The 15,181-nt window shown below is 43.0% G+C and overlaps 1 protein-coding gene and 1 long non-coding RNA gene across 2 annotated transcripts; one reads left to right on the top strand and one right to left on the bottom strand.

Annotated features, from left to right (window-relative positions):
- Positions 1-456: 456 nt before the first annotated feature.
- Positions 457-7,846, bottom strand: slc30a8 (solute carrier family 30 member 8). The gene is made up of 8 exons (XM_048993638.1): positions 7,489-7,846; positions 4,940-5,100; positions 4,691-4,837; positions 4,361-4,514; positions 3,591-3,789; positions 3,028-3,133; positions 2,532-2,666; positions 457-2,312 (listed from the first exon to the last, which is right to left on the bottom strand). The coding sequence occupies exons 1-8, from the start codon at positions 7,563-7,565 to the stop codon at positions 2,128-2,130; spliced, it is 1,164 nt and encodes a 387-aa protein (XP_048849595.1). The 5' UTR covers positions 7,566-7,846; the 3' UTR covers positions 457-2,127.
- A 5,190-nt stretch (positions 7,847-13,036) lies between these two features.
- LOC125719137 (uncharacterized) lies at positions 13,037-14,944 on the top strand. The gene is made up of 3 exons (XR_007385021.1): positions 13,037-13,185; positions 13,270-13,388; positions 14,842-14,944. It is a non-coding gene; the product is annotated as an uncharacterized LOC125719137 (long non-coding RNA).
- Positions 14,945-15,181: the final 237 nt, after the last annotated feature.

The following is a 15,181-nucleotide window of genomic DNA, read 5'->3' on the forward strand; positions in this document are numbered from 1 at the left end:
TTGCTAAACCCGCTGTACATTAACGGGAAGCGGCAGGACGGAGTGCAGATCTTAGGAAATGTGAACTCCATAATGCCTCTTCTGGGGATATCGCAGTAACTCGGATTATCTGCAGTATCCAGTGATCCGATGCTTTAATTAAAAGGGGACTTATCTTCTTTGCGGGTCAGGGAAAAGGCACAGTACATTCCTCGGGTATTTCCCTAAGCAGACTTAGGGATGCGGGGCGCCGGCCGCGGTCCGGCTGTTTATTCATATGCACACCCCCAGCGCAAAGAGCAGATAAAACGGGCCAAGAGCAGAACAAGAAGTCTCACCTATCTGCCTGCAGCTGAGAATCATGACAACGCTAACTACAAAGTAGAGAGGTAGCAGGATTAAGGACTTAAACTAATTTCAGTGTCCTGCACAGCATTTGCAGTAGTGGTAGTGACGGACCATATAGCTTTACATTGGCTTGAATTCTGAAACACAATATAAGAGTAGTGCAGGACTCATGGAAAGAGGAATATGCCTGTTTGGAAGCTGGCTTACAGCTCCAGGAAAAGTTAGAATATAAAAGGTTTAGAATATCCCATACATACAAATGCCAAGTTTTTGGCTGACTCATACATAATGCAGAATTCGGTTTATTTGCCAGACTGGTGTTACTCTTAAGAGATTAGTATCCTGTTTCTCTGCCTAACATGGGAAAAGCATGTGTGCAGGTTCTGCGGTGTTGCTGCTAGTCATTCCAAAAGTACGAGTCAAAATACAATTTAAATAGAGGCATCAAGAAAAAGTCACAGGCTCAAAGTGTAAACGGTAATAATTCCGGAGCACATATTTCATGGGGCAAAAAGAAGCACATTCTGCCACCACCCTCCACCCCCCACCCCCCCATCCCCAGTGGAATGGGGGTGGTGAGAAGTTACTTAGAGAGACCACTGACATTGTTTGCCTACCATGTTTATTCTCAGACAGTCATAGCAAAAAAAAACACACCATTTTATTTACCCAGCCTATAGAAATATTACAAACACTAAGTACAGTTAAAATAAAAATGCAGTACAGCCACTTTGTGACTTACTGGTTAACAGTGAGCAATTGCACTGTTTTTCTCATTAAAACATTGCACAAATAACTGCTTTGGAGAATGACAGTTGTTTGTTTATATAGGGCACAAGGCTGGAGTGCACTCTGGGTGGGATGGCAGCCCGATTCATGGCACATATATGCACAATCGCACAGATGCTATAGTTAGCCTAACCACATGTCTTTGGTCTGCACGAGGGAACCTGTGTGACATGAGAAAAATAAGTAACTTCCATACAAATACAGCTGCCAGGAGGCACAAGGCAGTGTCTGTCATTGTCTGTTCCAGTAGCAAACATTAATTAAAAAAATGCTAAATCGATTTCTTTTCGAACATTTAAAAAATATCTGGTCCATTTTCTCATTAAAATATTGTGAGAAAAAAAAATATAATACATTAAACTTACAACTTTACTTGAGGGGACACAAACAATGTAGTATTATGCTATTACCTATGTAATAATCAACACAAATTAAGTGTTTAGTTACAAACTGATCTCATATTTGTTCACCTTTAATGAATCATAACACCATCTTTCATGTCAAGCAAGTACCATATTTGTCACTATGTTTATTATGTAAATAATACTAAAGGAACTAAGAAACTACTGAAGAAACAAGTAATGATTGACACAAGTGAAATACCGATCTGATGTTTGTTAATCATTAATGAATCATAACATATCTTTCATCTTAAGTAGTAACTATATTTGTTCATGACTTGTTCACACTTTCTACTGAGTTGATAACTGAGTTTTTACTAAGTATTTGTGTTTCCTCAAGTAAAGTGTTACGTACTTTATGATAAAACTCCAGTCATAACAGTACGGTTTGAGTTTGTCTGTATGTTGCTTTCAGAGCTGGGGGGTATTGTCCTGGTAAATATGCACAAAGGGATATAAGGAGTTGACTCTCTATGCTAAATCCTGGCCCCAGACAATAAACTACCTACAACCTACAGCTGTTTATTGAGGGGAATCCTATAGAATCCCAGGATGCCCCCAGTAGTGATTGGCAGTTCCTTTGCCCGCCAGCTCCGCCTTGCTGCCAGGGTCAGCAGGAGTGTCCTTCCGTCGGGGGGGGGGGAGGGGCTAGTGTTTGGGGGGTCAGACACAAGCCACACCCCTGCTTCTGGTCAGACTGCTTCTCCAGCTGAATGGTGACGGAGTGGAAGCTGTAGGTAGTGAAGCAAACCTGATTGATCTCCTTAAGCACCGGCTGTGGCTCCGCCGTGTCCTCTGTGGGGGTGGGAGGGAGGGGGGGGCAAGCAAAGGTCAGTCTATCAGCCAACTGCCTACCTACACACCACCCACCCATAGCGGGATGCCAGATATGTCCACACATCACACTCCAAACACTCACTGCACACCCTCTAGCACAACTACGGTATAGTCAGACCTGCTTCTAAGACTGATCGCTCGGTTCTGGGAAATCCCAGTCAGACCCGTCACCTTTACCTAATGCCACGTGAGCGGACAGGACCGCTTGGTTCATGGTGAGGGCCCAGAGGTGCAGGTCGTGCAGCGCTGACACTCCCTTCACAGACAGGATCTTGTCCCGGATCTCACTGTACTTCACCCCACCTGGGGCACCTAAACAACCCAACAGAAGTGGGGAATCGGGTGGGGTGGAATTCACCTGCATCATTCATACAGTCTAGGGATTCTTTCATCAGAACCGACAGCTAGAACACTGCTACAGCATATTACGGGTCCGAGTCCAATCATCAAGCACCTGGTGACCTAAAGAAGGCCTAGAATGGACTGGGGTCCCAACCTTAAATTTGTTTAGTGGATTATTCAACAAAAAACACCCGTTCGCCATGTTGATATTCTAATAATTGTATATTATTTTCCACCTATCCATCTTCCATCCAGGTCAGGGACACAGGACATATAATTGTAATAATATTTCTTGATTTATGAATTCAACGAACAAACCAGCAGACTTTACCTTCCATGAGAACCACCAGGATGTCTTTCATAATGGTGATGGTGGTGCCCAGGACGAAAATGGAGAAGAGGAATGTGCATATGGGGTCGGCCATCTTGTACTCCGGCTGCAGAACACAAAGCATTCATTATCGGATTTACTTTTTATTTTCACTGCATAGTGATGAAAAATGATACCCTCCATAGTTTTTTGTGTTTGTGATAGAGTGAAACGCATCTGTTTTAGAATGAGGAACACGCTGTTCCCCATACAGACACAGAAAACAGGCAAAACCGTTTGTCAAATACCATCACTGCGATTTAAAGGTTGGAGGCCTAATTTGCCTACAGTCTGGACAGCAGTGCTGATGTTGAAAAGTGTGTCTGCTGGGCTATGTGATGCCAAACACAATTTCAAAAATGAGAGTCTTCGGATGTCAGCTTTTGTTTTTTAGAAAGGATGTTGAGCATGGCAGGACCCCCCCAGGGAAAAGCATGCACAGCAGACTAACAGGTGGCCACCACCTAATGCCCCTCCTCCCCAACCAGTCCCCTACACCAGCTGTCAGCCTTGACCCCCCCAACCTTGAAGAAGATGATGATGGCGCTGATCAGAACGCTGATGCTCTGTAGCAGGTCCCCCACCACGTGCACGAAGGCCGCCCGCACGCTGGCGTTTGCCTGTGGCTGCCCCCCCGTGCCTGATTTTCCATGTCCGTGCCCGTGGGAGCCGGCGCCCCCATGACTGTGTCCGTGTCCAGACTGGTGCAGGGTGACGGCCATTCTGCACAGGAGACACAGCGATGAGGCCTGGGACCACTGTTACTTACCCGCTCTGTCACCCTGGGTGTCCTTCTTAATCCGTTACCCGCAATGTTTCCCAATCCGGTCCTTGGGGACCCACAGGCGGTCCACATTTTTGATCCCTCCCAGCTCCCTGCCAGACAGTCCACATTTTTGCTCCCTCCCAGCTCCCGGTAAGGAACAAGAACATGGATTGTCTGTGGGTCCCCACATCCGGATTGGGAAACACTGCGTTACCGTGTTTTGACAACTAAGGGATCATGGGAGATTTGGACAGAAACTGCAGACAGGTATCCGGCATCCATGTGTGGTCCTAAACAGTATGGCGGTTCTTTAAGAGTATACCAAAGTTCAGACTGTGGTCTGAGTTGTTACTGACAGGGAGACGGAGCCCAAATCGGGAAAAAAGAACTAAATTTGGACAAAAACAACCTGAGGAAGATAAATGAAACGTCAAAGTTACGCTGATCAAATTGAACAAAACAAACAGGGTTAAAGCTCCCAGCTTCTGTTGTAGCTACGCATAATTAGCCATGTAGCGGGAGGCTCACATGATGTTGGCGATGACAGCACAGCTGGAAGTGATCAGCATGACGGTGCCCTCGATCATGTAGTCGTCGTCGATGAGCCGTCGGACCGCCAGATACACCAGGACCCCCGTCACCAGCCAAATTGTGAACACTGACAGCAGAGCGCCCAAGATTTCTGAAGCGGGCAGACACAAGGGAGGCGTACCATCGGGAAACATGGTCAGATGTACAAGATTTGACAGTTTCGATGGTAGAAGCGCTAGTTATTCAGAAGAGAGATTAATATGGGGACGATGTCACATGTTGTTTAGAAATTAGAGTCCGAATTAGCATATTGGCAGGTGGTCTTGCCTGCCCGGTGCCAGCCGTAGCTTAGTGCGTATGTGGGGGGTCTGGAGGAGAGCCAGAGGGAGCACAGGCTGATGAGGAAGCTTGTGAAGTCCACCATCAAGTGGGCCGCGTCTGTCATCACTGCCAGGCTACCAGCAAAGTAGCCACCTGGAGGAAGGCAAAGAAGAACAAGGAGCGACCCAGACTCAGCAAGAAAGAAGCAGGTTTGGCAGGAAAGAGGCAAGAATAAGGATGCCGGCAGATCACTACCCAGGATTTCGCCGATCATGAAGAGCAGGCAGATGATGGAAACCAGGTAAAGCCTCCTCCTCGCCTGCTGCTTCTCCCGTTCTCTGTCGTCCAGCGCGCGGCTGTTGTCATGGCAGTGGCTGGCGGTACTGTCCTTCTGCCGTGTCTCCTCACTTGGCACGCTAAGGAGGGAAGGAGAGACAGGAAGTGTAAGAACAGGAAATGGAGAAGAGGAACTTGAAAGAAAGAGAAAGCCTTGAGGAGATCACAGGTCTGGGTTCCTCCCAGCGTTCATGAAGTGTTTGCCTACCCAACAATCCATCCATCTTCAGTAAATCCTTATTAGCATTACAGTGATCCAGACCCAGTCCCTGGTAGCTTAATCTGTATAGCAGGGTACTTCCTAGATACGACAGCCAGCCATTGCAGGGTACCCGCAGGGAGATGATCTCTAAGATACACCCCTTCTGCTCTGGCAGGCCAATTTCACCTTATAAGATAGGTTATTGGTCAAGGGGGTAAATTCTCTTTCTCCAGCCCAACGATGTTCAGGGTGGGTTCAAAAATTTCCACAGAATTTCTCAGGTTGGGTAATCAGAATTTCTCCAGAAATGTTAAACGTTAAGTGGATTAAGGGTTTTTTTTTTTGAGTTTGCCAAAACAAAACAAGGAATGTAAATGACTTACTGGGTTTATGCTCGTTCTTTCTGTGTCATGTGGGATTCATCTGGTGACCCCAGTTTCCTCCCACAGTCCATAGACATGCAGTTAAACTAACTGGCATCTCGAAATTCTCTGTAGTGTAAGTGTATACAAACTGTGATAGGTGTACCCCAGCCTTGCACCCTAGACTGGCAAGACCCCCCCCCCCCCGCCCCCCCAAAAACCAGACTAGAATAAGCAGTTAGAACATGGATGGATTGATGCAAGAAAATAGTTCACTGTGAGGGCATTTAGTGGCGTGTTATATCGTCATGCCCCTGCCAAGCATAGCATTTTTATATCCCGGATCAGACCATCCTGGAGAAGCAAAGGAACAGAGTAGCGTGTGATTCTGCAGGTTAGGAGTTTGTGCCTCTGTCCAGAAGGTTGTTGTTTCAAATCCCATGCGTGACAGATTAATCATATCACAGTTGGACCCTAGTTTAAGGACCTTAAGCTGCGGATGTCTGTCTCATAGGAGAGTGAGTTGGAATATGTGGAAACTACATTCCTCTATACTTGTACTTGAACAATGGTAACTAAAGTATCATCTCTCAATGCAAGTCAAAGGTTCCCTGCAGGCCCCTGGTCCATCAGTGAGCCCAACCATAGCAGGGCATCTATAATGTGGACCTACCTTGGTTACGCCAATAGAAAATGCTGCTGGAAATTGAGTAAAATTGCTCATGGTGCCCAGAATTAACACGGTAGCCCAACACCCCACCCCCCACCCCAAGACTGAGAAAAAGATTTTACTGTAAAGGATCGTTCATATTTTAGCCACAAGATGTGTACTCATGTGACACTTTTTTGGCTGAAGGCAAATGAATGAGTCCTTGCAATGGTATATTATATTAGTTTTGGCTTATTTTTAATGCTTTCTGAACACTGCATGAATCATATGATTCCACAAGAGATAACTGCTTTAATGTGCAGGGTGTATATAAAACGTAAAAATAAAGAAACACATTTCCTGCATATTTTTTTAAATAACCTGTGAAACCTAATAATTAGATTATCCCACAGCTAATATGGTAACACTTAATCAGTGACTGAAAAACTCTTCAGCGTTTTTAAATAGTAGCAGTGATTAAAAAATGATTGCTTCAATCACTGACAGTCGCACAAACGAGAACAATCCAATTACATTGTATCAACTGAATGTTAATCTAAGTTTATGTACTAGGAAATACTGAAAGACTGATTACCATTGGACTTACTTTAAGAAAATTAATGTCGTTCATTCCGGGGGTCTCCAGATATTAATAAACACCATAAGAACTCCTTCTCTGGTATAGATGTGATATCTCCTCTAATGTACCAAGTGTCAGTTATAATTAAAAAAAAATTAAATGTATAAAATTATAGCGCTTCCTTTTACAGTCGGTGGAAAGTTAACCACCGTAAAAGTATTACAACTTTGCACACTGCCAAAAAAGATCCGTGTGTAAGGATTCAGTATTGTGCAATACCTCTGGCAAATGATGCCGCAAAGCCCTTCATACAAAGGATTGAATAGAGAAATCCTTTTAAAAAAATCATTTATACGGTGTGAAACGTTTAAATAATATAATGGTTAGATGTATGACGTAACAGTTATACATGACAACATCTTAACGTCAGTGCTAGGGGAGCAGTGCAGTGAAACATCACCAAATGTTTGGTTATATGCAGTACTTTGAATGGGGTAACAGAGGAGACAGTTATGTAATTCTAGAGGTTCCCGTTTCTGTAATTAGGCCTATTCAAGTGCTGCTACTCAATTATTGCTCACAATTCAGTATTATTCAGTCATGTGACAATATAACGCAAGCGTAATATCAAACAAGCGAAACAAGAAGCATTCATAATAAAAGATAAAGATTTACCTTCCCATAGAGATGGTGTACATATTAGCTTCTTTCTCGGAAACCAAATGAGATTTTTCTGGATCTTTCCTGAACATCTCTAAAAGTTAAAAGTACTTTTTAAACTGCTGTGCAGTTGTTAAAAATAATAATACCCTATTGTGATGTACTTAACGATCCTATTTAAATGAAATACTAATCTTGTTTTTGTCAATGTTTTTTGTTATATAGCCGCAAATAAGAATACTTTCTAACGGCGCCTATTCTTTCTTTACGAATGAATTATTAATTTCTGATCTTCATGTAGCATCTTCGGTTGTGGTGCTTTAACGTGCGATCGGAGCAAACGGCGATATTTGAAGCCTTGTGACTGGGGACCGTGTGCAAACTTGCAGGCTGCTTGCAGCACCTTGCACAAGAAACGGAGGGAGGGCGAAGGAAACAAGACACGGCGTGATTATTTACACGGCACCCAATCGACCGGCCGGGGTGCTGTGGGTGTTTGAAAAAGGACGAGATTAGCGAATGTAACTCACTGAAACGGACAATAGTAAATACGATCGATTCTAAGATACTGAGTACATTAAAAGCAACCTACATTGTATGGGTAAATTTTGACATGCATTGTTTTTTTTTTGTAAACATTTTGTTATATTCAATGAATAAATTAGCATGTGTATTTAACATTAAGAAATTAGGGCCTTATTTATTTATTTATTATTTGATTTCCTGCTGGTAATCCTTTATCTCAAGGAATGTTTTGCGGTGTTTTACTGGACACGGCTGTAGCCTCGTGACTCCACGTTTGGAACTTGCATGGTGTCTGCGTGCAAAATCACGTGGTTTGGTAAATTTGTATTACTCAGGTGTTCATAGTATGCTCTATAATGCTCTATAATGGACTGGCATTCTACCCTGTACCCTGGGGAAGGGTGTAACTTAAGGTTGAACATTGGGGCCACTCCACCCATTTTGTGATTATATGGAGGGAGGGGTGTATTGGTTGGTTTTAATTATTAGCGGAGATACAACCCCCCTCTCCCCCTGTAATTTATGCCCATGCATAGTGGGGGCGTCTGTACTGTGCTATCTGGGATGGGCTCCTGACTCACTGAAACTTGGTGCTGCATTAAGATGGATAGATGAATAAAGGGGTTTGAGCAACATGAAACATTTTGAATGAAACTCGTTTGGTCATTTATCCGTGGAGGCTTGAAATCATGATGCTGTGCAAATAGCGTCTATATAGCACCTGTCCCCCCTCCCTTACTCAGATCTCCGTTGATGGCCACTTCCTCTGCTCCCCCCGGAGTTCAGTCAGGTAGAGCATCTAAGCCACATGCTATAAAAGGCCATCGGCGCAGTCTTACCATTTCAATGCTCTGCTTTGTCATTTCAGAACCTTAATTAAGTCACTTCCTTGTTGTTTGGCAGCTTTGACATCAGTTATGTAACTTTTTTTTAATTATTATTTCATATGCCACTGGCACAGTTTGAAGCAGTACGCTTCATGTATGTCAGACCAAACAAGAACCAAAACCTATACACTGTAACAAATTGCTGTAGTTTTTTACAGTAAAATTCACCAGTAAATTACTGTTTTATCATTTTACAATTTGTAACTGTAGTTTTCAGTGCATCATGGGCCAAAAGAAGCGTTACAGTATTTTTCGCAATGAATGATAAGTCTAATTACAAACGGGATGTGTTTTAACTGTAATACATACATTTTACAGTAAAATCGTGCTCCGCTTTGCGTTTTGCATCTGCGCAACGTTTCTGCGGGTGAGATCGGCAGCTCCAGGCCGGTCAGACCGCCCTGCCGACATTATAGAGCACTATAAATTCAATCCAATGAAACCAATAGAAAATAGACATGAAATTAGACAGTCATTGTCTACAATGAGTATTTTTTAACCTTAGATATATTGTCTTATAAGAACTCAGTAGCCTTTTTATACTGAGCCTTTTGGAGTTTTCTGGCTGTAAGAGTCAGCAAAAATAAATTGCTTATGCTAGCTAGCTAGTGTTTTGGGTTCGATTCACATCTTTTAAGACATTTTTCACACCAGTACAGATAGTATGAACGAGGACGTGTGGAATCGTTGCACGTTTCAACAATGCCAACTCACATTTTAGCAAACATAACTATTTCAAACAGTGCTGGTTTTGCACCCTCGGTAACTAGTACGGGTTTGTTTGTGTACATTTCAGATGGCGTTAAACTGCCTGTCCCGCTGGTCTCCTGCTATCTGCCAGCAAATTGCACGTCTATGGGCTAAAAGTTCGGTTGTAACGCGATCCTGCCACGATCTCAGGAGCGGAGCGGAGTAGAGACGAGCGCTCCTTTTGAAGGCTAATGACGGAAAACGGGAGAGATTGACATCTGCAATGCGGGACATTTTTACGGGTCACCTAGCTGTGTGTGCAGTGAGGCGACTTGCGAGAGACTGACAGAGATTGCGAGGAGGCTGTTTGATTTTTGCCACCATTTTCGGTATCAGTTGGCATAACCTGTAACGGTCATGACACAGAAACAAAAAGTGATGTTTTGGCGTTTTCTCCCCCCCCCCCCCGGATATTTATAAGGACAGCAGGGAATGACAAAGATGAGGTCCGACGCATCCTGCTTCCCTCAGTGGGGGCAGAATGAAAGTGGATCATCCTCTTTAGGAACATGTGCAATCGTCATGCTTATAATGTAATCCAGAGAGAAACAGAAGACATATTGCAGGCTGATGTAAGTATTCAACTACAGATGCACGTTTTTCGCAGTTTTGTTTGATGGAGTTAGGGTGTTTTTCCACAGTGTATTCAATAATCAGGAACTAACAGGAGCCCAAAACAACTTGACCCAAATATGCTTTAAGTTCCCACCTAGTTTGAGAGACTACTGGAAGATCAGTGATGACCGTTGAAGCACAGTCCTGCTGTCACACAACAGTGGCATCACAATTGGTTATGTAAAGCATGTAAATTGGCTATCTACTTGTTACACAGTGATGGTAATGATTTGATCTGAATATATTTGTGCAAACATCCCTACTGATCTAAATGACAATTCTATAATACTTAAGTTCAGACAAGTTATTGATACCTTTGTTAGCTCCTCCTCCAAGTATATTGGGTCCACTTAGTACCAAGACTGAACGGGTACTAACAGGAATTGTAATTTTAACTTTTGGTTCTGTAATGGATGTCGATTGATAAGTGCAGTCTAAGTTTTGTGCAGTGGATAAGGGATCTTAATGTCAATTATGAGTCAACATTTTTTTTACCACTGGATGCAACTAATTTTTCAAGGTTATGCAAGGTGGACAGTTCCTTTTCATGCATTAATAAAGTAGATTTACTGAGTACATTAAAAGCAGCCTGCATTGTATGGGTAAATTTTGACATGCATTGTTTTTTTTGTAAACATTTTGTTATATTCAATGAATAAATTAGCATGTGTATTTAACATTAAGAAATTAGGGCCTTATTTATTTATTTATTATTTGATTTCCTGCTGGTAATCCTTTATCTCAAGGAATGTTTTGCGGTGTTTTACTGGACACGGCTGTAGCCTCGTGACTCCACGTTTGGAACTTGCATGGTGTCTGCGTGCAAAATCACGTGGTTTGGTAAATTTGTATTACTCAGGTGTTCATAGTATGCTCTATAATGCTCTATAATGCTCTATAATGCATTGGAATTCTACCCTGTACCGTGGGGAAGGGTGTAACTTAAGGTTGAACATTGGGGCCACTCCACCCATTTTGTGATTATATGGAGGGAGGGGTGTATTGGTTGGTTTTAATTACTAGCGGAGATACAACCCCCCCTCTCCCCCTGTAATTTATGCCCATGCATAGTGGGGGCGTCTGTACTGTGCTATCTGGGATGGGCTCCTGACTCACTGAAACTTGGTGCTGCATTAAGATGGATAGATGAATAAAGGGGTTTGAGCAACATGAAACATTTTGAATGAAACTCGTTTGGTCATTTATCCGTGGAGGCTTGAAACCATGATGCTGTGCAAATAGCGTCTATATAGCACCTGTCCCCCCTCCCTTACTCAGATCTCCGTTGATGGCCACTTCCTCTGCTCCCCCCGGAGTTCAGTCAGGTAGAGCTTCTAAGCCACATGCTATAAAAGGCCATCGGCGCAGTCTTACCATTTCAATGCTCTGCTTTGCCATTTCAGAACCTTAATTAAGCCACGTCCTTGTTCTTTGGCAGCTTTGACACCAGTTGTGTAACTTTTATTGTTTTTTATTTCACACGCCTCTAGCGCAGTCTTACGCAATTCGCTTAATGTATGTCAAAGACCAAGCCAAGAGCCAAAACCAATGCCTTTGGTACAATAGAAACGGCTTTACAGTATGAAGGAAATAATTCCCTCAACAATGGAGAATTGTGTGCCCCCTTGTCGGGTAAGACATACTTGCCGAGATCTGTTGAGGCGTAGCCCATTACGCAGCCGATTCGTCATCGTCTGTCATCCGGCAGATCAGGATTCTTAAGGGAAATTATTTCCACTTGGTTTCGTTATTAGCTGTGCTTAACTTGAGTTTCCAAAGCAAGCCATGTTGATGAATTTTTATCATCTTTCACCAGATTTAAAGCACTACCTGAAGCTAGCGCTTTTCCTTCGAGGTGTAACAATGTCATCATCCTCTGGCTTAGCAGCGCTGTGCCTGTGATCGGACTGTCAACATATTTTATCATCTTTATGCCTGAAATCTGTTCTACCTTTTATGATGCATTGAGATTTCACATTCATCAAATCGATTTATCAATTTGCTTTTATTATGTCGACCTAACAATAAGCTCGGAAGTTCTGGCTCGGAAAGTCGGAGGAGCCACTGCAGCCCCAACTTCAGAATTCAAGATGGCTGCACCCTTCATCAACAGAAGTGAAAGATGTAGCTATATATACTGTTTATTAGCACTAACGTCTTATTTGTACCTCATTAAATTGGTCATAAGGCACGGCACTGTCCAACCACCATCTCTGGACATGGTTCAGTGATGTTTGTATGTGCAAAGTACACTACTATGTAATGTGTTGTTATTGACTGGTATTGCTAACAATGACTAACAATGAACCTACTGTAGCTAGAACTGGGGCCAGAAAGCAAGTGAACAATGATTAAGGCCATTTGAACTGGAGTAAATTAAATCTGACAGGTTATCTGGCTAAGCAAGAAATTCTGCTATTACCAGATAGCTTTCCAATTTGCGGTACTAGAATGCGGTTTACTCAGGTGTGATATCATTCCCAGCTCTGACTTCCAACTTCCAATTCCAAAGACAAATGCAATGGTTCATTAATAACGATGATGTAAAAAGAGGAGGTAAACAAGAAACAAGCAGGATCAATCAATTGAGAAAGGACAGTAGCAGAATTCCAGAACAAGGTGGAACTCACTTCTTGGCTTAGATGTACCAGGAGGGAACACAAATGAATAACACCAGGAAGTACCAGAAGCTAGCGAGGCCTGCTGGCTATATAAATGACCTGCCACAAGATCTCACCACTAGATCTTGTTTGGATTTCAGTCCAACATCAATCACTAGTCAGAGAGTTTTCTCATTCCAGGAAATGCTGCATTTCTTTTTCCATCAGACTATTTGCTCACCTTACAAAACCTGGGCCTGATCTAACTGCTGTTGTCTTTCATAATCCAGATAATATTTTTTTTTCACTGATGGCTCGTCCATCCAGAATGACCAGTGCGTGAGTTCTGCAGAATTCGTGGTGTCTTTCTGTTTTCCCGTACAGTTCTGCACTCGGCACCTTTGCTTTCTGGCACATAGGGACAGCAAGCTGAAGTTAAAGCAGCGAAGATGACCAGCAGATCAGCTGATGACCGGTCCATACCATATACACTGACGTGAGATAAGCTTTTGGTGATGATTATGGGACCCCGTGGAAAGTAAGCGGTTTCCTTACTTCTCCTGGTACCCCCCCATAAAGCAAACCCTGAGCACCTTGTCAAAGCAACTGGTTAAATGCATAGCTTATAGATATAGCATTGATGATTCATCTTAGGGAAATGCTTAAGCAGATACTCTTCAGTGGTTCCTCTTTTCTCATTGACCGTAGAACCATTTTCCTCTTTCCAGTGATGTTGCTAAATTACTAGAGGTGGTTCTTGACAAAGTAGACCCAGGGCTTTTCGCGGGTTGATTCCTTCATCCTGATAGCTTATGGTGTGTCAGGAATGGCCGAATATCACTGTAGATGTGCCGTTAATGCAACAGAACCGCTCGTCCACCCCATGCGCTGCTTCGATTGTATTCGGCTGATGAAATGTGGCGGCCACAAAGATGTACCTGTGATTGTAACTCTTCCCTGAATGGACTGAATCATATCCATGTAGAGAATCGGACAGTAGCTGAAGATTTTTTGAAAGGCTTATCGACGTGTAGGTGACTACTGGAGTCTGTAGCATCTGTGCTGCAATATATAGACTAAGTAACGGAGGATGTTTGTAGGGAGTTGCAATTCAAACAGCCAATGTGTAACAATTTCAAATATTTTCTGAATATTTTGAATGTTGCATATTTTATCTGTGGGAATAGGGTTACTCCATAGCTTCCCCAAAACTGAGCCAGAAGATGTTACTTTGGATATATGGTTCCAGCCTTGTGAAATCAGGACATATTGTTTAGAATTAAGTATGTGGGTCCCTTTGGAGAAGTACGGTATAAGGCATCCGTCTCATTCTTCAAGTACAGTCCAGCTACAGCCATTAAAGGGATAAGGTTACGTGCCAATGGTCTGGAAAAGTCGATGATGGAGCTCAGTATTGGGAGCTCAGAGGATGTAGACGTGTGTCACGGTAGCTCCTCAGGAATCTAATCTTTATATATAGTCATCAGAACTTTCTTGCAGATTTCACTTTAAGTTGCGCTGGAAGCACAAAAGGAGGGAGAGTGTCAAACTCAGAACCTGAGCAGGCTTATTCTCCTCCTAATTAACTAGACTTCAATGATTCTGCATGAGACCAGGCTCAGTTCTATGAGGAAAGCCAAGCTACTTGCTATCCTGCTAATAGTTTCTTTGTTCTTTCTCTGTAGTTTCTATAACATGATACCATATATGTACAGTTGAGCTATGTTAAGATCTCTGGGTTAAAAGAATGAGGGGGATTTTATTGTTGATAAGCATTCATGCAGTGACTGCTGGGAGACAGCTTTTTGCATATAATTAAGATTCCCTTTGCCTGCAATGATAAATGACGTTTTCAGTGTTTTCCTCTACAGTATCTGCATCTGCCCCTGCATCGTGCCCTGAATGCTGTAACTGTCAAAAACCGTTACCGACTGTAATCCATCATCTTCATCATTAAATGGGTTGTGTCGGTGTGCTTTCTTTTCTTGTAGTCTTCCAATGCAATAAGGAGCTATGACATTGGAAACGGAGAACTTCCAGTAGGGAAAGTAGCCTTGGAGAAATGAAGACACTGGCCCAGGATTGTGAACCATCCATTCCAAGTCCTTACTGACTATGTTGACCTGTATCTACGACCTGTCAACATAATGAACACTCCCCAGGCTCCATGTGGTCTGTTCTTTCCTCCCTTTTAATCTCACGATTTTATGGCTCAAAAAATGCCGAAGACGACGCCTTCTAGCTGTGGGGAGTCTGATATGCCTTGGAAGAAGACACCATTATTCCACGTAATAAAATAAATAAACCAGCATGGTTCAGCTTTGTTTAACC

Source organism: Brienomyrus brachyistius, chromosome 23 (genome assembly GCF_023856365.1).
Source record: "Brienomyrus brachyistius isolate T26 chromosome 23, BBRACH_0.4, whole genome shotgun sequence".
In the NCBI taxonomy this organism is placed as follows: Eukaryota; Metazoa; Chordata; class Actinopteri; order Osteoglossiformes; family Mormyridae; genus Brienomyrus; species Brienomyrus brachyistius.